General features: G+C 46.1%; 1 protein-coding gene across 4 annotated transcripts in view; it reads left to right on the plus strand.

Moving 5' to 3' along the window:
- Positions 1–26,080, plus strand: part of MYLK (myosin light chain kinase) — a 1,914,870-nt gene that overhangs the window by 1,804,184 nt on the left and 84,606 nt on the right. For all 4 annotated transcript variants that reach the window (XM_069616671.1, XM_069616673.1, XM_069616672.1 and 1 more), the window contains one exon: positions 2,670–2,887. In XM_069616671.1, coding sequence (XP_069472772.1) covers positions 2,670–2,887 — 218 coding nt within the window. The remainder of the gene's footprint in view (positions 1–2,669; positions 2,888–26,080) is intronic.

Consider the following 26,080-nt stretch of genomic DNA (forward strand, 5'->3'; position numbering starts at 1 on the left):
AAACTGTGCAACAAAACCCCTTGCTAGCATTACATACTCTGACCACTACACACCTGCATGTAATGTCACTCCGCTGGTCCCCTTCAGCCCCTTTTCCTGGACCATGAAGCTTCACACAACCAGGGACCTGATTATCTATTGCAGGGGTCTGCAACCGATGGCTCCCCAAATGTTTTGGATTACAATTCCCATGATATCTGGCTATTATCTATGCTGTTGCAGACCTGTCACGACCCTCACGCAAAACCCCCTCTGGCAAACCCATTGGCCGGTGGAGGCAGGACTCGAGCCTCTAGAGCATCTCATTCTCTTCAAAAGCCCTTATGGGACCAGTCCTGGTGCCTATGGCGCCAGTCTCATACACCATGAAAAACAATATGCTTGGGAACTACTTTATTGTATTGTCAACCACCATGGATGCATCCACATAGCTTGGGTCCTAAGAACCAAGCTATGCGGTCTAGTGTTTTGGGTGTGGTAGCCTGGGACTACTTTACCTGGACTATTTTGTTGGGGCTATTTAAACCACACCCGAGCAAGACAACATGCTTTGCGTTACTTTGCAGCTTGCAACGTGACGCTCACCGTGTCCAGCTATTCCCTCGGACCTCGGAGAAGCAGAACCTGCAAGGAGACAAAAGGAACATCATTAGCAGCAGCATCTTACCTGCAGTATTCATCTATAAACACTTGGAGCTACTGAGAACAGCTTCCTCGAATCTGCACGCCTCCCGGACAGAACGACCTGAAAGAGGAAGATAGAGGCAACATTAAAGAAAGCAGTAGAGACATTTACAAATTACGAACTGCTCAAAAGGGTTACCTGGCTGGTCGCCTCTCGGCTGACACCACTCCGGACATTCCACTCGCGCTGAAGAACACCGTGACCTACAAGGAAGGAAAACACAGGTTAGCAAAGGCAAGACTTCGCAGCGCTGCGCATAGCGCTTACTTACCTTATCATAGCGCTCTTAATGCGCCATCATTTACCAGCGGGGCTCAACCAAGCTAGTTCGCCGCGCTGAAGCTCTGTATACCTAAGGGAGAAAAAAGAGACATTTTAAACAAAGAAAGGCATGCAGGATAGCAACAAAACTAAAGAACAGCAATAAGACCTACCTGAACAATATCAAACGGGCCGGCGTCAGTGAAGTAACTGGACCGCACTCTCCCATGAAAGACAATGCGCCCCTGCAAAGAAGGCAGGACGGAGAGCACGCCTAATTCTACCACAAGGTGAGGAAAGGGCGCCAGAGGGACTGAAATCATACGGGGGTGGAGGGATGATACTTACCCCAGTCGGTCAGTCTTGAACACAGTCCTCCTGGATTTTCAGGCAGAACCTTCACTGCAGACCACATCAGGGCAAAGCTAAGAAGCATACCAGCGAGTAACCCGGCTGGGTGGCGTCCCTGTGGATACCAGGTGAGCGTAACAAGACCCCTGATCTAATGGAACTGTTGCTTCCTCGTCACCTGACAAGGAGCCTCCTCCAAAAACAAGTCATATCTCAGAAAGGCTTTAAAGGGAACTCCCTTCATAGCAACACTGCGCCTTATGTCCCATTGACCAAGATCTTGAACCTAACATTGTTAAGTACATCGAATGCCTCTTTCTCCCAGCATTTGAACTGGCCTAGAATTGACTGATCAGTTTGTGGGATATCCTGATTTCCTTCTCCCAGATATAAACTTCACATGAACTAATGTGGTAGCAAACACTGTGAGGAGGCCACAAGTGAGGCCCTTTTAGATTCTCACTGGTTGTAATAGTTCTCAAACACAAATAATTGTTATTGAAATAGGCCCAAATCCAACATGGTTTCTTCAAATAAAAGTGTAATTAGGAAAGGATTACAATACAAGTTCAATATCAGTTTGCTTTGCTTTATAATGGGGCTTGGTCAAAGAAAGATACAGGGCCTCATTCCGAGATTGGAGGTAGTCATGGCGCTATTTGTGCCATGGCTGCCTCCAATAACGGGTCCGGCACCGGTGTTGTTCAATGGGGACTTACCGGTGCAGTCTGACCCTGGCGGGACCGGTAAGTCCTCATTGAACAAACCATTCCCCATTCCCATTTGAGCCCCCATAGGGCTCAATGGAAATGGAGAGGGCGCTAATAACAGGCTCGCGACTTGCAAGCCCGTTATTAGCGCCCTGGTCCCTTAGCGGGACCCGTAAGGGATGTGTGGTCAGACCACACGTTCCTTACGGTCCCCGCCAAGGGACCTTGGAATAGGGCGGTAAGGGATTACCGGCACCGGTCTCCTTACCGGTGCCCGGTATCCCTTACCGCCCAAGTCGTAATGACCCCCACACTGTTGTCTGAACAGAACTTCGCATTGAAATTAATGTATTATCAGACTGCCAATCCTTAGGTGGTTTAACTGTCATGGCTGGTATGGGTATCGTTTGTTGATTTAGCTGAGATTGGCCAGCATGGCAAAGATGCATAGAATCACCCGTATTGTCAGTAGATCCAATGTAAAATGCACACTGTGAAGGGGGAAGACCAGAGTAGACCCTGAATAATGTTGGGGACATACATTGAATGGTTACAACTTTCACTCAGTGGTTCTTCATTTTGGCCGTCAGCTGTCATTGGCTCAAGCCTTTTAACAAATTTCCAAAAGCAAATGCCTGACCATATCTTTTGTTTTGTTCCAGTGTTTCTGGAGGGGAACTCTTTGAAAGAATCATCGATGAAGACTTTGAGCTCACGGAGCGGGAAGTCATCAAGTACATGAAGCAGATAGCAGGGGGCGTCCAATACATCCACAAGCAACAAATTGTCCATTTGGACCTGAAACCTGAAAACATCATGTGTGTCAACAAGACTGGCACGAAGATCAAGCTAATTGATTTTGGACTTGCCAGAAGATTAGGTAATACTCTTCCCATCACAAACCTACAACTGCACTTTTAAAATGAATTCTGCAATGTTTCTACCAATTCCCTAGTATTATGAAAGTTTATGACCGCAAGTATAGCTACTTTTGTTGTATTTGAATAGTGAAATATAATGAGTATTAGTATATAGTTATTTAGAAGTTAAGGAGATCATAAGCTTTCTCTGATGCTGGATTAGTTCATGCACAGATAATAGTCCTCATGTCAAGCAATACAGGTATTACCAGTGACATCACATGGTGTGACATGAGGTCTAACTGCTCCATGGATCTCATATAGAAAGAGATTGAAGGAACTACCTGGAAAAGGTGGGTTGGAAGCAGCTGCAGTACTAATCATCTTCTTTCAAGAGAGCTTTCAGGAAAAGGGGGAAGATCACTTCTTGGAAAGGGATAAACGCCAGCACTTAGCAGTCATCAATGGCACTTCACTGGTGCTAGGTACACTTCCCAGCCATTCCATAAACATCTACATATCAAAGTTGTATAATCATCAAGGCAGTGACCTGAACAATTCCCCATGTTGTATTTAAATATCTTCTGGAAAAAGGGTTCAGGGCATTTTCTCAATTCGGCCAGACATGTATCTGAAACATTTCTCATGCAAGTGTGCTTTGGGCCAATGGCCATTCTACGAGCAAATTCATGTTCCAACATTCTTCTGCTTTCAGCCTGTTGGAAATCTGTGTGTGTGCGGTGATTCACTACCATAGCTATTTCAGGCTGCAAAATACATCAGATCAATACTTCGTGGTAACATGTCTTTACCTCAGTGTTTATACCTGGGAATGCATTTGCCAACTGTATGTCAAAGCATGAGGGGTAGTCCATTTTTTGTGCTGAAAAAGGGAATTTGCCATATCCCCCTTCTTTATTTCAATTATACCCATTGCACCGTAGTTTGTAAACTTTTTTAGAAAACGATTTATTGGTGCTTCTGAATTGTTGCAAATAATAATAATAATTAAGCTTTAGGTATCTGAGCGCTGCTTATTATTACCCTTGCCGGGATTCGAACCTGCCGTCAGCAGGATCACACAGATGTCAGAGCGAGTGCTCTACTCACTGTGCTATCGGACCGGCTATGTAAGAGCATCATTGTAAAGGCCTGTCACCCTCAAAGGATTAGCAATGAGTGTGGTCATTTTACAATAGAGAGAGAGAGAGGATGCTTGGCAGGCAATGACCCTGAAAATGCTTTACTAGGGCAGAGTCAGTTACACGCCACATGTGCATGCTGCCGCCATTTATTCATCAGGCATTATTCTTATGAGTCCATTTAGAGAGGTAATGCAATGTTAGGAATTAATGTATCAGCGAAATCCCAGTACGATTAATATCTTTGGAGTATTTTTTAAGGCACATGTTTTTTTGCTAGCTTAAACCCAAGAGTTCATTTTTCTCATGCTCTGAAACTAAATGCTGCAGCACCTCCATGTTTTTAGCCATGAAAGCTGACACATTGTCTCCTTTAAACTTCTGCTGGCAGAAAGGACTCTTACCTTTTCTGACCAATGTTTACAGAAACATCAGTTGGACTGAGCTGTCATGAACTTAACCCAAACTCAATACCAAAACTTCTTTAAGGTTTGGGAGGTTTGAGAAATACCAAGAGCATGTATGTGGTTTAGAATTTACATGCCAGATTTCTCTGCATTCTATGCTCAGTAATAATGAAGCAATAAACCCAGAGCCAGGGGGGCATTACCTTACCAGGTAATGTCCCAAGGGCCAATAGTTACAGGCCCAAGCGAACTGAAAAAACGACGAAAAATACAGATGGCCGACCATGGAACGGGGTTAAGGGACTATACACAGTCCCTTTTCCATTTCCATTTTGGCCTTGCAAAAAGGGGAAAAAAGAGAACAAAGAAGATGGCCACTATGGAAGGGTGATGACATGGTCTTTTCTCCCTTTCCATGGCAGCCATTAAAATGGGAGTAAAAAAGAATTAGATGGCCACTGGGGAGCAGAGAGAAGAGACTACATGTAGTCCCCTCTCCCTTTCCATGGTGATCAGTAGCAGAAAGAACACTGAAGAGCATGACTGCGACCGGAGCTTTGACAGGCAGGTAAGGACCCGGCGACAATCAGATAGTTTATAACAATGTGATTGTCCCTTGCTGGGTACTAATAGGTTTTAAGATTTCTTGATTTTTTAGTACTCAAAAGAGGGGTGCCTCGGCCTATTTTAAGTAACATGCTTCAGCTATGACAAAGGTATCAGATTTCAGGGTTCCTCAGCCCGCATGCCAACTTATATGTGACCCGTAGGCTCTAATCGCACATATCTCCATGTCACGCAGGGTGAGGTTGTGGAGCAGGTGGTGTTTATTGTTTGTAAAAAAGAGATGTAAATACATTAACAGAGATTATGGAAAGAGCCTCCAGGTTCCCAGGACTTTAAAGCAAACCGCAAGACTGGCTGAGAGAAAACCACAGTCTTCAGGTCGACATATCCCAAGCGTTCCCGGTGAGCTTGCAAGAGTTCCCAGTAGCCTCTTTGAGGCCGAGGTTCAAACTTGCTACATTATTAAGAAATTAAGAAGGGGGGCTGCTTACTAGAATATGAGAAAGCACTGAATATGGGTAATCTGATGGGAACCGCCCGCAAGGACTTTTGTTTGGAATCTGAGGAAAGTGTGCATTCCAGCCTAAGCACCCAATTTATCAGGGGGAAATCAGGTAGACATCAGTAGAGACTTCTGCTGGGAATCCTAGCGCTTAATCTTAAATAGACTTTTTAAGAGGTGCACATAGTCTTCAGTTTAATTTGAGTAGAACTTGCGCTTTTCAAAGTACTTGACTGTCGCAAGGAAAGAGAAGCAAGCTCACCTTGAGAGGACTAGCGCTTTGTTAGTCGGAGCTCACTAGCTGGGCATCCCGAGATCAGAGGAAGGCAGAGAAATAAGGTCATGGGCCATGCTTTGCCCCCCCCCCAAGCTCCTTAACAAAGAACAGGGTACGCCACAGCCCGGCCCGGACCAGCACGTGTGTGCAATGTCCATGATGAGTATGCCGCTGCAAGGGCATGCACTACTGCAAGTGAAAGACGTAAATATGATTTTTAATCAAAGCTTTAATGTTTCATGTAGCGTAGAAAGAAGGGCCGGTGCCTTGTCCACAAATATACTAAGCCAGCAGTGGTGCCTGGTGAATTGTCTTGTTGAAGGGTGTAAATATTTGTCACAGGTATGCTATTGTGCCCGAGCTTAGCGAGGGAGCCCAAACTAATGAAAATGGGTTTGGAGGTTGGGGGGATTCTTCCTCCTCCCCAAAGAACATGTTTTGAATAATGGGTTAAAATGGCACATTACACAGCACACTTTCTGTAAAAATGTGGGTAAAAGGCCAGCAATTTGGGCAAAGGGCCAACAATTGGTTTTCTAGAGTGTGGGGTAAATCAAGAAAAAAAGTACAATAGATGCAAGTCACCAGCCACTCACTCATACAGCTTTTCTTACCTCCACCACTTGCATTCTCTACACAGGCATACACCCACTTACCCAGAAAATTCAAAAAACACACCATCACATGCAAACTCATTCACCCACCAGCCACTCACTCATACAGCTTTTCTTACCTCCACCGATTGCATTCTCTACACAGGCATACACCCACCCAGAACATTCAAAAACACACGATCACCTTCATACTCATTCACCCACCAGTCACTTGCACCTTCTCTTACATTCACTCATTGTATTCTCTCCACACACACCGCCACACACAACATTAAAAAATACACAATAATCCTGCATACTCCTTCACCCACTAGTCACTCACTCACACCTTCTCTTACATCCACTCATTACATTCTCATACACCCACCCAAAACATAAAAAAACACATCACATCACTTCTCATACACCCCCATTCACATACATGCATCTGACACACACTTCACACATGCAGCAAAATACACATCATTTGTTTTTATAGCCTTTTTACCTTTTTCTTGAAGCTTCGGTCCATCCTTCAAGGTCACCCTCAGCTCCTCAGTGCTGCTCACAAACAGCAACCAGAAATCTGCGAGAGCTTCTTGGTTGCTGTATGTGACCTGCGAGGAAGCCGAGGGAGAAGGGGTTTGAGATGAACGTGTGCCACATGTCATGGTCAGCACCAACGCCAACCCCTATTGAGCGCGTCCCCGGCCCAGCCTTCACCCTGATGCGTGAGGACTGGGCTGGTGACCCCCCCGACCTGGTGTGGCGGAGGCCCCCGCTACACTAGGAGCTTCCTTTTTATTTTTTATTTTTCCCAAAAAAAAGGTCTTTTCATCCTTTAAAATCACTGGGATCCCAAGGGAGTCCTCAGGGGTTGCAAACTGCAACCTCAGCTGACCCCAAAATGGCGTCCCTGACATTCCTCTTTCTTGTCTGAAACTATCATTTCTTTGACCTATTGCCATCATTTTGGTTTCAAAATCTCCATGCATGCGGTTCTGCAGCATGAGATGCAGTCTATAGTTTCACCGTCATGGTGAGTCTGTGTCATTCATACAACTGAGCAACATGTGTCTGCATGCTCTGTCCACAATGAGCGTGGCCATCTTGGGATGAAAGCAACTTTATATGTGTGCAGGCACGTGGTGTTTGCGAACCCGAGGTTAGAGCCTTCGGCTGGAAAGCAAGCAGCCACAGGAGCCATGGGTTCGATAGGTCCCACCAAAAGTTTCTTATTTTAAATATTATTACATTTTACTGCGCACAGTAAATAATTATTTGTGCAACTTAAAGAGATCTTCATAGATGTTCTGTGAAACATGTTTAATATTCAATACATTTACCTAATACAGTAGCCATCTAAGCCATAAGGTTGCCAGATTTGCATAATCACAGCTACTTTGTGGCTGTGTTCTGCTTTTGGATACCTACCAACTGATTAGCATCAATATCAAGGCACACAGGCACCTCGCATAATCATGGCCACTTTGTCAATGCTGTTTGCTTTTCAGTTGCTTTTTAATCAAGATACATCTTCCCAGGACTTTTCTACGGATTTTGGGACTTGTAGTCCTTGATTGGTTATGGACAAATGACACATATTTATTGCTGGGCAAATGTTACCAGTGGTGTATTGGCCAACAAAGAACTCTGCAGGGTTCCTGGTAGACCTCAACAGCATGGGCAACCCTGTTTTTCTGCTACTCTTACCCTCTCTTCCTTGCACTACCATCCCCTTCCATTCATCACCCGCCCACTTCTCGGACAAAGCTACAGCTTGGATCACCTCCTTCCTGGATAACAGATCCATGAGGGTCTTCTCCCCCACTGCCACCCCTGAACCTTCACCTGTCACTTGTGGAGTCCCTCAAGCATCATGTGTGTCCCGGACACTCTACAATGTGTTCACAAAACCCCTTTTTGACATCTTGGATCTACTGGGTGTCACGTATACCAACTATGCCGATGACACCCAAATACTTATCCCCAATACAGGAGACCACAAAACCGACTCTCTAGCCATCAACGCCATTTATCAAGTAATCCAGGCCTGGATGGCGCAGCATGAATTATGCTTAAATGACGAAAAGACTGAGCTCCTCATCCTTGGCTCCCTCCAAAGATTTAGCCATCTTGACTCATCGTTTAAATCCTTCACCATTGATGGTAACACCATCAAAGTGGCTAAGGACACAAAAACGCTTGGTATCTACATCGATTCCACTCTCTCACTATCCAGGCAAACTAATGCAGTATCATCGGCGGCTTCATACACCTGCAAGCTTATCACAGCATGCAGATCCTTCCTTTCACCAGCCAACTGCACCACACTAGCCAGGACCTTGGTCCTATCCAAAATTGATTACTGCAATCCCCTCTATCTGGGTACTAACCAATGCAATATCAAACAAATATAAATCATCCAAAATAATGCAATTAGAGTGGCTCTAAACATTCCTAGGAACCTCCATATTTCTGACTCTAGATATCCTCTCTTGGTTATGTGTGTGTTGATTTTATGGAAGGCAAATACCTTTCGTCCTGTGCAATTTGGGTGGTTATGCAGAGCCAATTTAATAAAATGTGCATATTTCCCCTTGAAATGCTAATTTCTGGTGACGTCACATCCTATTGCATTTGTTGACAAGTCCCCCCACTTTCATTTTTAGGACTTGACCCCTGGGCAACACGTTTGTCTTGGAAGCAAGACTAACGCATAAAAACACAGGTTCGAATCCCGGTCTCGCGCTAAGCGCCTTATAAAAGAATGGTTATAATTCTGGAGACTTAGGGGAGCCCAGTAGCAATTTTTTAAAAGTTGGGTACTCCCTGCCCTGTCACCAGTGAGATTGGATGGCAGGAGGTGGCAGTAGTCTAGGTTCTCCTGCAATGCTGCAGCCCCAAAACACTATTGAAAACTGAAATGAAATATTGTTCAGCGTAAGCTCTGCAAACCAACCACTCAAAAGAATAGAGCAAAGTGTATCATAGTGAGTTCTAGGCACCCATCTCTCACTGGCATATATGGAAGCATAAACCACGGAGCCAAATAGCATGCCTGGAATATAATATTTCAGGGTTGGCCATTTCATGCCCGGGCAACTTTCTCAATGTAATGCCAAAGCCTGAAGACTCCAGCTGGCTCTCCATGTTCATGAGCAATGCCTTGGAATTGGCTGGTAACCTGATGTAATTAAACATCTGTACGTCATATAATCCCTTCACAGCGCCTCTTACTCATGCCTGACGTTGGTGCCCAAGAAAGCACAATGGAAGCATAAAAGACTTGAAAGTTCACTCCAGCGTAGTAGACTTTCCTTATCGTATACCTTAGACGGTTCCAAGACCGCAGGTGCTGTACATGTTCCGGGGTGCTTGGTTGCACGCTTAGAACAATGTCTCTGTGTTCAGCTGGAATGCATCATAAGGCGGGTCACAGAGAAACATCTGTCCTGTGGCTTCACGTCGCGTCAGAAAGATCTCCTTGGTGAACGGTTGACCTTAAATCCAGTAACAGAAGACACTTAGGGCCTGATTCATGGAAGTGTTTCATAATGGCGCAATCCCATAGGATTTGATGTAACAGTTTTCATGGATTAGTTGCCATCAGTAGCACAACAAAAACTGGTTTCATTTACGTTCCTGGTCAAATTCTAGATGGAAGGTCCCACCATGCCATAGTTAAATCAACATAAACGTTAGTGTTAAAAAAACATACATCCCTATAACAATCAGACCAGAGCCCTTTAACCAAGGTATGGGGAATGCCCTATCCACCAGCCCCTGCGACCCATGCACACTCTTAGACTGGCATTAAAATGTGCACCTGTGTAGCTGTTGATTCAGCCAAGCTGCCAAGTGCACATGCTTTAAAGTGCCCTGTCTCCCATCTCTTTACCAGCTGTTGTAATGACCCAGACAGAAACGTTAATACACTACGGTTCATGTTGACATTCGTTTTAAGTTTTTTTTTATTTTTGTATTCGAGAATTTGCTCATAGCACGACATATCCAGAGGAAAGGTGTATCTCTCATGAAGCACTGTCTTAGATGTGTGGACTTTAACAGCAGATGCGTATCAATTCCTAGTATTCTTTAGCACCGTAGATATTTATTTACATTTATAAAGCGCACAGGCGGCCCTTAGGCATCATGGCGCTGTTACAGTAGGCTTACTTAGTTGTGAGTGGAGTACAGAGTAATGACAGTGTTGACATACAAATATGGTTAGAGAACTACAGAGAGAGTTACAGTTTACATGGTGAGGTTAGCCAGTTGTTCCTTGGTTACAGTGGAACATGTTGTACAGAATAAAAACAGTCATGTTTACAGTTCTAAAGGGAGGGTTACAGATTACATGGTGAGGTTAGCCAGTTGTTCCTTGGTTACAGTGGAACATGTTGTACAGAATAAAAACAATCATGTTTACAGTTCTAAAAGGATTACAGAGTGAGGTTATCCAGTTGTTCCTTGGTTACAGTGGAACATGTTGTACAGAATAAAAACAATCATGTTTACAGTTCTAAGAGGATTACAGATTACATGGTGAGGTTATCCAGTTGTTCCTTGGTTACAGTGGAACATGTTGTACAGAATAAAAACAATCATGTTTACAGTTCTAGAGGGAGGATTACAGATTACATGGTGAGATTAGCCAGTTGATCCTTGGTTACAGAGGAATAGAACATGGTGGATTGTGCAGTGGAGAAACTTTAAATGCAAGAGGAGAAAACTGTAAAAAACAGACTTACAATTACAGAAGTATTGTGTATGGCATGATGGATCCGTGGTTATAGAGGAACCAGATCAGCCGCACAGGCAGTTCTTCGAAATATGTTAGCTACCGTTCAAAGTGAGTGCCAGGTTTCTGGTGCACATGAGTTAGTTAAAGGGTGTGGTCTTAAGCGCTTTGCGGAAGACTGTGTAGGAGGCTTCATTTCTAAGTGAAGTGGGCAAGGCATTCCAGTTTTTAGGTGCTAGATGTTGGAAGCTGGAGCCTCCCGCTTTGACTCTTTTGAAAGCGGGGACATATATCTGATTGGAGTGGTGAGCTCAAATGGGTTTGGAGGAGGTGACTTGTATTATTTGTTTGGATAAGTAGGTTGGGGCAGTGCGAGAGAAGCATTTGAGTGTGATGGCCATGGTTTTAAATAGAATTCCCTCTTTAACTGGCAGCTAGTGCACCTCTCTTCTAGCTTGTGAGAGATGTTCTCTTTTAGGATACTCAGCGCCGCTCTGAGGGCATTGTTCTGAGTGACATGTAACCTGGTGAGGTTTTATTAGAAGTCTCCAGGAAAAGTGCATTATAATAGTCCAGTTTGGCCCCAATGGTGGCCCTGGCTATTGCGAGGCAGTTTGAGGTTGACAAGTAAGGTTTTATTGCATTGATCATTTTGGTGGTGGGTGCTGCAGAGGACGCGATAGAACTGACTTGGCGTGTCATGAGCAGAGAAGAGTCAATGAAGACCGCTAGTGTTTTGACAGCTGATGACACAGTGATGGGAGTGTTATCAATGTTAAAAGTCCTACATAGAGGGTCTAGTTTGTTGAGCGTGTCTTTGAAGCCTACTAGGAGGATCTCTGTTTTGTCTCCAGTGAGACATAGTCCATTGGCTGCCAGCCTGAATGGCTGCATATATGCTGGCTAGCGCTGCTGAGTCCTGTTCATAAGTGCCTCTGAGAGGGAATAAGACTTGAGTGTCGTCGGCATAGTTTGTATACGCTATGCCGCAATCGTCCAGGTAATTGAAAAGAGGTAAGGTGAATATATCAGTTAGTGTAGGTGCGGTACAAGACCCTTGCGGGACCCCGCAGTGAATGGTGGTGGATGCTGCACATGCATGGTCTGAGAAGACTCTCATAAATCTCCCCTTGAAGAATGAGAAGATCCATGATGTAGCTTCAGGGGAGAAGTAGGCAGCATTTTGGAGTTGTTTACAAAGGATATCATGGTCGACGAGCTCAAATGCAGCCAATAAGTCTAGAAGTAGGAGAAGAGCCGGATATATAGTCTCCATCCCTATCTTTGCTCTTACACTATCATCCTTTCAATGTCTTTACACAGATTATTCCATTATCTGCTGATATTGGCCACAACTACCCAGATAGCAGGCAGTCCTATGCAGTGACCACTGTGACAAATCACGGGAATTCGTCCCTTCTACCCAAGGGGGAGCCTCCCCCTTTGAGGCTAGGTAGGAGAGCCCACTCCGCAAGACCCTCCCTAGATGAACTGGGCAAGTGGGAACTCACTGGGAGAGCCTTCCTCTTAGAGGACAAGAACTCACGTTCCACTGAGCAACTCCCTAAACCACTCCTCTAGGTGGCATACATGGGACAAACTGATATGCAAAGCATAACCACATTCAGAACATCAGCTGAATGTGAGAATAAAGTATGTCATTTTCATCAAGAGAGAGGCTCTAACGCTTTAAGGGAAAGCCTCCAATTAGCTGCAATGAGGAGGTTGAAGAGCGAGGACATGCCGCATGAGGGAGAGAGGGAGAATGAGAGAGATGCAAATGCCAGCAGAGGAAGCCCCCTGTCAGAATAACACATGACAGAGGTGTAGCCGAGCAGAGACGCGTAGCCCGCAAAGTTCAGATCGACTTCTGGAAAACCAGTGTGTGCATGCAGAGAGAAGACGAACCGGGTACCAGTGGTGGCATGACCACGGTGACTTCATGGTGGACAGGTTGCCCAATTAACAATGCGGGCACCATCCGTTTGAGAGTGCAGCAACCTGTTCTGGTAACAGAGGGAATACCAGGAAGTCGAGCAGAACAAAAAAAGGACACCGGCAGCAGCGAGCCAACAAAGAAGTGCAAGGAAATCTACCGTTTTGAGTGACTGCGGGCCCCAGAGACGTTCTCCCTAAGGATAGAGGTAATAGGGAGAATGGGAGCAGCAGGAGGCCACAGGGGACTCGTTATGGATGGAAAGAAACTTGTCCCAGTGAAAATGATGAATCCCGGAACATACAATTGAAAGAAACTGGTCCCAGTAAGATTGACGAAACGCTGAATATAACATTGATGAACTTGAACTATAATAATCTGAGGAGAGCCCATAGTACACCGGGGAATAAGTACATTAACACTAGGGCAACAGTACCATGGGAAGAGAGAAAATACCATTAAGTGAAGGCAAGAGAAGCCTATGAGATAAAAGATACATAGGTGAGAACAGAGAACATTCATTATTCCTATAAAGATACCACATGCAAGAGAGTATAACTTTCAAGAATACCAAAAGGTCAATGGCCTGGATCAAAGGACCAAACAAAGTTCAAGAAAGGACTTGTGGAGGACAGTCCACAGAGATAGGGGAAATGCCAAAACCCTTCTGAGAGAGTTAAGAGTTAGTACAGAAGGTGACCAGAGACTATCGGAAAATTGGATATTAAGAGGAACTCTATAAAGAAGGCCAACACACAAACAGGAGAAGGGAGTCATTGGCCTGACCTTAGTTTGTTAGATGAGTAGTAGGGTCAGTTAGGGTTAGAGTTTTTGACAGACCTTTTTCATTTGGACATTTCCTCACGACTGACAAGCACCTTAGTTAATCACATAGGTAGGGAACACCTCATAGTGTGAGGGAAAAACAGGCCTTATTCATTTTATTTAATAAACGCATATTGAAAATGTCATCACAGTGTCCCTGTCTTCCTCCTGACTTGCCACAATACTCTGTTTTAAACAACTTCTTTCATTCACCTTCCTGCCACACACAGGCCATCCAATCTCTTGTTCTAAATCTGATTCTGCTGAATATGAGGTTTACAAACCCCTTAAATACATCAATAAAGTCCCTTCTTTGTAAACGGTCCAGCCTCTGTCAGCCTAACTTTAGAAGAACTTTGAATTCTTTGAGGGTGCAGTAGTGAGAGACAGACACACAGGTGGCATTTTATTTTGCTAAAGACTTTTATCTAAATGAAAATATGATTGTCAGGAAAGGTCTCATTAGCCACAAAGCTAAGAGGGATTTCCCTGACTCTTAAATGGGTCCGTCAGGATGTCAGAATAAAGATAGGTCTACCATTAAGTCAAAAACCCTAACTCTAGCCCTCACACTAACAACTCATTATAAATGTAATGGGGTTGTCTGCTCAACAGATCCTTCATAGTTCTTTTCAAAGTTAAAAATAAGGTCCCAAATGGTGTAAAAACAAAGTTCCACAAGGGTCAAGAGAACGTTCTCCTTCTCTTGTCTTCTCACAGTGTTTTTACATCCGAGGGGGAATGACTTCTTTCCCTTGGTTCCTTTTCCACTTTCTTGAAGAGCTAAGAGAATATGTACCCTCCTCTTAGCTTTGCCACAATGATCCCAATCCCAGGGGCTGTCTCCCTTCCCCAAAATTCTCTTCCTTTGCAGAGGCAACTGGGTTCACTCTTTTTCCCGGTACTGTGACTATGAAGAGGAGCAGAAACTGTCCTTTTTTATATGGGTGTGAGTCACAGACTCGCTTGGTTTCAATAATTCTCTTTTTAGGTAGCCTTGGTGTACTTTCCTGCCAAGTACTACCTATTGCAACAACTGTCCTCCTTATGTGGTTGTGAGTCCCAGACTCGCCTGTTTTCAACAGTTCTCCTTCTAGGTAAAAAGGTGTGCTCACCTGCCAAGTCCTACCTATTGCACAGCCAACCTGGCTCACCTTCCTCCCAGGTACTGTGACTATGAAGATGAGAAACTGATATATTTCTGTTATGGGTATAAGTCCCAGACTTGCCTATCTTCTGCACTTCTGTTTTTTGGTAGGTCTGGTTTACTCCCCTACCAAGCACTACCATATATGATTATAGATGTACATGTTTCTTCAATGTCACCGTCAGGGTCCCAGACCCTCATCTAAGGGTATTTCTCCCCCTTCTCTGCTTGCCATCACCTCTTCTTACTCTCAATGTCTCAGACCCTAAGTTCAGGGTTTTTCTCCCCCTTCTACTTGCCACAACTTTCTCTGATTGTCAGGGTTCCAGACCCTAGGTTCAGAGTGTTTCTCCCACTTTTCTGCTTGCCACCGCTTTCTCAGGTTCCCAGCATTTCCCTTCCCCTTTGCGTACCTGTTTCTTGGTATGCAAGGGAATCCACCTTCTCCCAGCTTCCTCTGGCAGCTGCAGGACTTGTGGTGCTGGGGAAGGCTTTGTTTGGTCTGTGGCAGTGCCGCAGCACCAACCGTCCTTCAGGAAGCCTTCGGTGGCGTCCTTCAGGAAGCCACCGTTTGTCGCCTGCGTCTGCCTGCATGTCATCCCTTCCCCCATCTCAGGACCGGCTCTGGAGCTCCTGGCTTCTTCTTGGGTATTCCGGCTTTCTCCCTGTGTACGGCAGACACGTTGCCTTTCCTCGCATCTCCTGCAGGGAGGACTGCTCCTCGTCGGACGTCCTTCTTTGCTTTTTATTCTATAACCAGGTTCGACTAGATTGAATAAGCTGGTCTGCTCAGTGTGCTCCGTGGGGATGCTCGTCCACACTCCATGCATCTTCTTCGTCTCAATATATTTCTTTAAGATGTCATGACAGTTCTCTTTCGTCTCAGTACTTTTTAGGGGAGGATACACTTCTACTTTGCTCGCATACATAGAATTATGAGGTATTCCAGAATTCTGGAGAGGGTAAGAGGGTGTGGGAGCTGGGACAGTGGTAGAAATATACAGCATCTCTCCTAGGGTGAATCCCACATTCCATGAGGGTTTTCCTTCTCCCTGTGATCCTACTGAAGAATCAGAACGTGCCCTCCACCCCGGAAGACCCTTCAACAGGAAGAAGAATCTGGGACAATATGGCCATCCTTCATACAAACTTGCCCCCATTCCTACTGCTCCCACAATGGATAATTATCACAAGTTATACCCTGCCAGCAGACCTTACAATCCAGCAGTAGTGCAAATCTTACCCAGAGTGAACGAGGAGATGCAAGACGGAGCTGGAGATGATCACATGGACAGAATCAACTAAGTACCAAGAGACCAAGCCACTTGTCGGTAGAGACACCATGATGACTTAGCTACGATAGACATGAAGCACATGTGCTATTCTCACACCCTGGACACACACACACACACACACACATACATACTCAACTACACGAAGAACACAGGTATACAGCTCTATAGTTAGAGGGCAGGCAGGAGCACTAAAGTGATCTGACAGCCATAATGCACTAACCTACAGACTATTAGGAGACGTGTATAGTAGAAGCCAGACCATGGCTTAAGAAATCTAGCTGGCCGCGATCGGCTTAGATTGGGACCCCAAGCCTCACCGAATTATGTACAAGCAGAACTACTGTGGCAGGAGCAAAGATGCTATCAAGGTTGCAATGTTACAAATGACATTCCTCACTCTGAACCTAAGTAACACCGGCTGCAGGAGAGGTGTGCAATCCGACAAAATGCAGAATAATTTGGAGCTCCTGGGCTCACAGACATGGTCTCCAAGCAGGTGAACTAGCTGAGCTGAGGGGCTGCGAAGATTGAGGCCTGAGAAGAGCAACCTGTTCCGCCGTCCAGACAATAGCTGCAACAAAATTGTTACAGTCATGCTAAAGTACTGCGTTGGGAAATGGAGCGCGCTCATTGCTGCTATGGGTTACACACCGTCATGTTGCTAACACATAGTTGCACCTTGCAGATACATAATTGCACAAGGAACCATTCACAGATGTTTCGTGGCTGCAAACAGCGTAAGTCCCAGGTTCGGGGGGGCTTGTGGCTCATCCAATCATAGCCAAGGACTCTAAGGGTGGACAGTGGGGGTCATCGACCAATCACGGGGGCTTACTCAAAGTAACACATTTCAAGTACAGCTTTTTGGGAATGGCTAAGCCTACCACCTGACACTACCCTGTCCAATAACACAGCACCTCCATATATTTCTATATGGGACCTACTACTCAACAGCCTTTCCCGAGTGAAGATAGTTTTTTGAGACAGTACCCGAGAATGACGCTAATCATGACGTCAGATGCCATCAAAACTGGCCTGTGAGCCAGGGTCCGTTGAAAGATGCGTGCACCTTCCACCATGTATATGATCTCTGTGGTGCCTTGGCTATAATAAACTGCAGTAATTCCTTGTCTCTTGTGTGGACCTAACGTTCTTGATTGGGCAAAGGGAAGGAGTTCGGCCTTCCACAGACTCGCACCTGCAGGCCCCCACATTGTCTCGGCAGGACCAGGGGGCTTGCCCTTTACTCTCCTGTGGTGCACCACCCCCACAGGGATTATTGGACTTTGGCCACAACACCCAGGCCACAGGAGATGGGTTCTCCCTCATGAGAGAAGGGATGACATCCAAGGATTTGTCACAAGTCCCAGGTGTTTGGTAAAAGCCATGACACAAACCACGACTCACCTCTCCAGGCCTTTCATTACATGTCCCTACTCCACCATAAACCCACCTTCTGTTCTCTGAAGCAGTCACTCAGCAGTTTCAGGACTTTGCAAAAACCTGAAATGGATAAATAAATATTACATGTTGTTCTGTGGAGGGGTTATTTTTAATATCCCCCTCCACCTTCAGTTGGGGTTGCATCAGAGCGCTATGTGAGTCCTAGCCGATCTTTGTGCTATTTTCATTGGTGAGACTTGCCGCAATTGTCTTTGCAATTAGTCCAGGACCTTTCGCTTTGAGACCACATCATCATCTCTATGCTTCTGTTACCACTCTCCATTGGCTGCTGGCCAATGTGTAAAGCATCAAGCTGGGGTCTCGGATTGATTCTACCATATATTTGGAAGCCCTTATTTACAATAGCTATGCACCATCTTACCCTTAGGTCTCGCACATGACAATAACATTGGTTTCCTTTGTGGAACTCCAAATCATCTTTTTCCACTCAATATTTCAAACTAAGGCCCATGCAATACTTGCGCTCAACACATTTCCCCAAAGGTGTCATGTGACTGGTCATTCACAGTACGAAAAGTTGTGTTTTCCTTGCATATTCACAGATCCTTTTTTTGGGGACAGCATCCAGCCCCTCAGTACATCCTTTAAGCCCACTATGACTTCCTTCACCCCCCCATTTCTATTTCCAGCGCATTAGCAATGGAAATAGAAAAAAGCTTACCACGCCACACTGCCCTGCCCAGTAAGGAAGTTGGGTATAAGGTCATGTGGGAGATGGCAGCAGCCCACCTTCCCTTGCAAGACCTTAATTTTCTACCCCTGGGTGGCCCCCAACATTTTTCCAGACCCATCTATGCAAAGCTTCCAGAAGTCCTCTGAGACATAAGCACCCACAGTCCGGGGGATTCTGAGAATCACCAAATTTGTTGGTCCATCAGTGACAGGAGGTTGATAAGAGAATCGATGTTCCGTTAGCCCGGGACGCCAATAGTAACCACAGTCATGTTTGTGGCAGAACGGATGCGAGGTATGCCCATTAAAGGAAGAACATTTTGATTTGGGAATGGTGAACAGACTTAAGATGCTAAATAATATTAGCGATGAATGGGTTTTGCAGATCAGCTGATCCACGCTGCACATGAATGGTTGTGAATAGATGAGTCTGTTTTGTTAAAGAACCTTGTTCTGCCTCCATGTTTATAGAAATAGGTGACGTTCATGTAAGAACGAAACCTATGGTGCTACATTGTTCAGTTCCATTTGACTACCAAAGCGCACAGTCAGAATTGAGTCATAGCTCATATGAACAACTTGACAAGATTTTTCACTTTTTTAGAGGGGGGCTTGCTTACTGTCAGCGATAGCTCGGAGAAGCAGCAGAGCACTTTAAAGATAACTTTTCATTGCAGCAGAAGCATTTAGAGGAGGGGACCCATCGGGGCTCTTTGTCGGGAACAGGCACCTGCATGTTCAACGTAAGTTTGAACAAGCATTGTCAAAGCAAATAAGACGTGGCTGTCATATGAGTGCAGCCACAAATGCCCCAATCTTTCCATTGTATTCCTGGTGTAGTCGGCATACAGTAGATTATAACCCACATGTGTAGGGACTAGTATTATGTAATTGCGCCATCAAATGCAATACTAATGCCTCCTATGCAATGAAAGATCACCAGCTGAGGTTGAGGCTTTCAGGTGGTTCAACTATATCAACTGCAGCTTCAAAGGCTCCAATAATGCCACTGTAAACCTGGTGAGTCACCATAGGTAAAGTGTAATCTTATAGGTGCTGCCATCATATGGCAAGTGCAGCCTCAAATCACTGGCTCCAGCAGGTAAATAAAACTCCTGGGAAAGAAGCAGGTGCTTTCGTTGAAACTGTTTTTGAGAATTCATGCAGTGTTACTCATGTGACATCAGTGGCATTTTATATTCATACCTCATCATGTCCGTGTTATGAGTTAAATTCAGATTTGGTTGTTTTCTCTTATTTTCTATGTAAAGGGAAATGATCTGGTCACACAATGGAGGGAACATTTGAAAGCCCCTATGGCATGGGTGCACAACATACGGCCCGCGGGCCAGTTGCGGCCCGCCATGCTGTTTAGTCCGGCCTGCGAGGCACAAAGACTTTCCTAAGGGAGGGCGACCCGCAAGCACATCGGTCGCCCTCCATTAGGAAAGTCTTTGTTGTCTTCCGGGCCAGACAGAACACTGGCCGTCATTGGCTCAGCACAGATGCACCACGTCGCTCCTACGAGCCATGTAGTGCGTGTGTGCTGCACCAATGGAGGGCCAGCACTACGGCTGGCGTGGCCAGTAAGACTTGATGCCTGAAGGGTTCCAGCTTTCCTGCCTTCCAGCACATCCGGTAAGTGGTCTGTTTGTTTGTGTTTGTGTGTCGGGTCTGTTCTGCTGTATGTTTGTGTTGTGTATGTTGAGATGGGGGCTGGGGGGTGTCGGATGTGTATGAATGTTTGTTTTTGAGGGTTTGTGTTGTGCATGTTGAGATGAGGGTCTGGGGGCGTCGGATGTGCATGAATGTTTGTTTTTGAGTGTTTGTGTTGTGTATGTTGAGATGGGGGGAGTCGGATGTGTATGAATGTTTGTTTTTGAGTGTTTATGTTGTGTATTTTGAGATGGGGGGGATGAGAGGATGTCGAATGTGTATGAATGTTTGTTTTTGAGTGTTTGTGTTGTGTATGTTGAGATGGAGGAGTGGGGGGTTTGGGTCTGTATGGGTGCATGCTTGAGTGTGTGTGCTGAGTTGGGGGGTGGGGGGTTTGGGTCTGTATGGGTGCATGCTTGAGTGTGTGTGCTGAGTTGGGGGGTGGGGGGTTTGGGTCTGTATGGGTGCATGCTTGAGAGTGTGTGTGCTGAGTTGGGGGGTGGGGGTTTTGGGTCTGTATGGGTGCATGCTTGAGAGTGTGTGTGCTGAGTTGCGGGGTGGGGGTTTTGGTCTGTATGGGTGCATGCTTGAGAGTGTGTGTGCTGAGTTGCGGGGTGGGGGTTTTGGTCTGTATGGGTGCATGCTTGAGAGTGTGTGTGCTGAGTTTGGGGGTGGGGGGTTCGGGTCTGTATGGGTGCATGCTTGAGAGTGTGTGTGCTGAGTTGGGGAGTGGGGGGTTCGGGTCTGTATGGGTGCATGCTTGAGAGTGTGTGTGCTGAGTTGGGGGTGGGGGGTTTGGGTCTGTATGGGTGCATGCTTGAGAGTGTGTGTGCTGAGTTGAGGGGTGGGGGGTTTGGGTCTGTATGGGTGCATGCTCGAGAGTGTGTGTGCTGAGTTGAGGGGTGGGGGGTTTGGGTCTGTATGGGTGCATGCTCGAGAGTGTGTGTGCTGAGTTGAGGGGTGGGGGGTTCGGGTCTGGATGGGTGCATGCTTGAGAGTGTGCGTGCTGAGTTGAGGGATGGGGGGGTTGGGTCTGTATGGGTGCATGCTTGAGAGTGTGTGTGCTGAGTTGGGGGGTGGGGGGTTCGGGTCTGTATGGGTGCATGCTTGAGAGTGTGTTTGGGGCATAGTGTTTGGTTGGGGGTGAGGGACATGGGGCATTGTGTTTGGTTGGGGGTGAGGAGGCTATGGGGCATAGTGTTTGGTTGGGGGTGAGGGGCCCATTGGGCATAGGGTTTGGTTGGGGGTGAGGGGACCATGGGGCATGGTGTTTGGTTTGGGGTGGGAGCCAAGGAGCATAGTGTTTGGTTGGAGGTGAGGTACATGGGGCATAGTGTTTGGTTGGGGGTGAGGGGGCCATGGAGCGTAGTGTTTGGTTGGGGGTGAGGGGACCATGGGGCATAGTGTTTGGTTGGGGGTGGGAGCCATGGGGCATAGTGTTTGGTTGGGGGTGAGGGGGCCATGGGGCATAGTGTATGGTTTGGGGAGAGGGACATGGGGCATAGTGTTTGGTTGGGGGTGAGGGGGCAATGGGGCATAGTGTTTGGTTTGGGGTGAGGGACATGTGGCATAGTGTTTGGTTGGGATGAGGGACAGGGGGCATCGTGTTTGGTTGGGGTGAGGGGACCTTGGGGCATAGTGTTGGGTTGGGGGTGAGGGGCCCATGGGGCATAGTGTTTGGTTGTGGTGAGGGGGCCATGGGGCATAGTGTTTGGTTGGGGGTGAGGGGCCATGGGGCATAGTGTTTGGTTGGGGGGGGGAGCCATGGGGCATAGTGTTTGGTTGGGGGTGGGGGACATGGGGCATAGTGTTTGGGGAGGGGTGAGGGACATGGGGCATAGTGTTTGGTTGGAGGTGAGGGGGCCATGGGGCATAGTGTTTGGTTGGGGTGGGGGACATGGGCATGGGGCTTAGTGTGTGGTTGGGGGTGGGGGGACCATGGGGCATAGTGTTTGGTTGGGGGTGGGAGCCATGGGGCAAAGTGTTGCACTCCAAGAGTGAACCCAATAATAAAGCTAAAACAGGCACAGTAAGGAGATGTACATCCTTTGCTTTTTTGAGAAAACCTGACTCAACGAAGGCCATACTCCTCTTGGGCAAACCAAACAGCAAACTATAGCAGTCCAAAATAACAGAATGTCCAATCATAGGTCAATAAAAAAATATATAATTTAATTAAACAGACGATATACAATAACTAAATCAAAATAAATTATAACAATGGAAAATGTGTAGTACAAAATGTAAGTTTGAAATGCAATAAAAATCGTTGCCCTCAAAAACATATTCTTTTTCCATGTGTTTAATACAAATTGGGGGTTGAAAAAGCCTCCTGCCACGTCCCGCCTACCGCCCCGCCCACATTTACTTTTTGGCCCACTATAGCCCCCATGTAAGGTACTTTCGGCCCTCTGTCAAAATGATTTGTGCACCCCCTGCCCTATGGGATCCAAAATTCTGCCCGCCATGATGGGTATTCATATAGCACCTATGGGATCCCAAATTCTGCCAACCATGATGCCTACTCATATAGCATCTATGGGATCCCAAATTCTGCAAACCATAATGCCTACTCATATAGCATCTATGGGATCCCAAATTCTGCCCATCATGATGCTTACTCATATAGCACCTATGGGATCCCAAATTCTGCCCGCCATGATGGGTACTCATATAGCACTTATGGGATCCCCAATTCTGCCAACATGATGCCTATTCATATAGCATCTATGGGCTCCCAAATACTGCTGACCATGATGCCTACTCATATAGCATCTATGGGCTCCCAAATGCTGCTCGCCATGATGCCTACTCATATAATTGTCCCACAACATTGGCTGCTGCACAACCATCCATGGTACTTCATGTTGCACTCTGTATTTACCTAATGGCATGAATATATGTTCCATTCATAGTTAAATACCTGAGTAAGCATGTGCAGACGCATCTACTCCGCTTCAGTCCAGGTGTGCTGTAAAACTACACACCCTACACTAGGGACCAGATTGGCTTTTGCCATGCGTTTAGCAAAATATCATGCAGTCAGTGGTCTGTAGATAACAAAGGGTTTCTTGTGACATTAAACATGATAAGCTGATATATTGACTTGATGTTCAGGTCAACATTCTCCTCAGCCCAGAGGTTGATATGCAGTCTTCTTTCTATAAGTGATGGTCAACACTGATCAGGTTAAATCCAGGAAACTGGCAGCTGAGTTCAAAGCACACTTTTACAGGCAGCATAAGAACATGTGCTGGCATTTTATAAGCAGGAAGATTAGTGGCAGAGAAAGCCCTCATGCATCATATGCTATTCCCAATGAAAACTTAAGAATAGAAAACCGAACAGCTGGCGGGTATTTCAAGAAGATTGACCTCCGTTCCAATAGTCAAACGTTAAGTAAGTAGTTAACACAAACTTTCACTGTTGTTTCCAGCCTGGGACAAGGCGAGGGCTAATGCCCCATGATGTTGCTACTGGCTGGCTCTCAACCAAGATAACAAAACGCCATCATTATGCGGCCGCTGGCCCCCTGCCAGGATTCTAATAAGTCTGGACAGGGTTAAAAATAAACCCATAATTATGTGCCGGCTAGCCCTGCCAGGATTCTAAGATGTCTTGCCAGGGTTAAGTAAATGCCATCATTATGCAGCCGGTGGCCCTGCCAGGATTCTAACATGTCTGGCCAGGATTAAGAAAATGCCATCATTATGCAGCCGGTGGCTCTGCCAGGATTCTAACATGTCTGGTCAGGGTTAAGTAAATGCCTTCATTATGCAGCCGCTGACACTGGCAGGATTCTAACATGTCTGGCCAGGGTTAAGTAAATGTCGTCATTATGCAGCCGGTGGCCATGACAGGATTCTAACATGTCTGGCCAGGGTTAAGTAAAGGCCTTGATTATGCAGCCGGTGGCCCTGCCAGGATTCTAACATGTCTGGCCAGGGTTAAGTAAATGCCATCATTATGCAGCCGGTGGCCCTGCCAGGATTCTAACATGTCTGGCCAGGGTTAAGTAAATACCTTCAATATGCAGCCGCTGGCACTAGCAGGATTCTAACATGTCTGGCCAGGGTTAAGTAAATGCCATCATTATGCAGCCGGTGGCCCTGCCAGGATTCTAACATGTCTGGCCAGGGTTAAGTAAATGCCTTCATTATGCGGCCGCCGGCACTGGCAGGATTCTAACATGTCTGGCCAGGGTTAAGTAAATGCCATCATTATGCAGCCGGTTGCCCTGCCAGGATTCTAACATGTCTGTGAAAAGAAACAGTGAGCAACTTGCTACAACATGTGTCCTCTTTTTTTTGTAAATAGGGGCTTGTTAGCGGAGGACTGAATACAGAGATTATAAACAAGGAGGATGACAACAAGCTACCTTTAGATGTCCACACCAGAGGAATCAAAAATTAATCTCAAACCGTATGTGTGTGCAGGCACACCATCAATCTTTTAACAAATATAAAGAGATGGGAGGCTCAATTTTTACAAAAATATCCCATACATTTATTTTGTTGAACTCGGTCATAAAACAGACCATTTGGTCACATTTACAAATCTCAACAACATATAAAAAGATCAAATTAAAAGAGACAATTAGTCAACAGTTTTTGTCTATTCATTGACATTTGTATTATAGGTGATGTCAGTAGCACATGAGTGACTTTAGACTAGCTCATTTATGTTTGATTTGATTTAAAGCCCCCAATTCAGGATTCTAACATGTCTGGCCAGGGTTAAGTAAATGCCTTCATTATGCGGCCGCTGGCACTGACAGGATTCTGAGATGCCTTGCCAGGGATAAGTAAATGCCATCATTATGTGGTCCCTGCCCCCTGTCAGGACCGGGCCCTACCGGAATTCTCACATGTCTTGCCCGAGTTAACAAAATGCCATCACTATGCGGCCACTGGCCCTGCCAGGATTCTAACATTTCTGGCCAGGGTTAAGTAAATGCCATCATTATGCAGCCGGTGGCCCTGCCAGGATTCTAAAATGTCTGGCCAGGGTTAAATAAATGCCTTCATTATGCAGCCGCTGGCACTGGCAGGATTCTAACATGTTTTTCCAGGGTTAAAATATTGCCATCAATATGCGCCCGCTGGCCTTGACAGGATGTTAACATATCTTGCCAGGGTTAAAACATGCCATCATGTGGTCCCTGCCCACCTGCCAGGACCGGGCCCTACCAGAATTCTCACGTGTCTTGCCCAAGTTAACAAAATGCCATCATTATGCGGCCAGTGACCCTGCCAGGATTCTAAAATGTCTGGCCAGGGTTAAATAAATGCCTTCATTATGCAGCCGCTGGCACTGGCAGGATTCTAACATGTTTTTCCAGGGTTAAAATATTGCCATCAATATGCGCCCGCTGGCCTTGACAGGATGTTAACATATCTTGCCAGGGTTAAAACATGCCATCATGTGGTCCCTGCCCACCTGCCAGGACCGGGCCCTACCAGAATTCTCACGTGTCTTGCCCAAGTTAACAAAATGCCATCATTATGCGGCCAGTGACCCTGCCAGGATTCTAAAATGTCTGGCCAGGGTTAAATAAATGCCTTCATTATGCAGCCGCTGGCACTGGCAGGATTCTAACATGTTTTTCCAGGGTTAAAATATTGCCATCAATATGCGCCCGCTGGCCTTGACAGGATGTTAACATATCTTGCCAGGATTAAAACATGCCATCATGTGGTCCCTGCCCACCTGCCAGGACCGGGCCCTACCAGAATTCTCACGTGTCTTGCCCAAGTTAACAAAATGCCATCATTATGCGGCCAGTGACCCTGACAGGATTTTAAAATGTCTGGCCAGGGTTAAATAAATGCCTTCATTATGCAGCCGCTGGCACTGGCAGGATTCTAACATGTTTTTCCAGGGTTAAAATATTGCCATCAATATGCGCCGGCTGGCCTTGACAGGATGTTAACATATCTTGCCAGGGTTAAAACATGCCATCATGTGGTCCCTGCCCACCTGCCAG

This window comes from Ambystoma mexicanum, chromosome 9, assembly GCF_040938575.1.
Source record: "Ambystoma mexicanum isolate Mex_15411 chromosome 9, UKY_AmexF1_1, whole genome shotgun sequence".
In the NCBI taxonomy this organism is placed as follows: Eukaryota; Metazoa; Chordata; class Amphibia; order Caudata; family Ambystomatidae; genus Ambystoma; species Ambystoma mexicanum.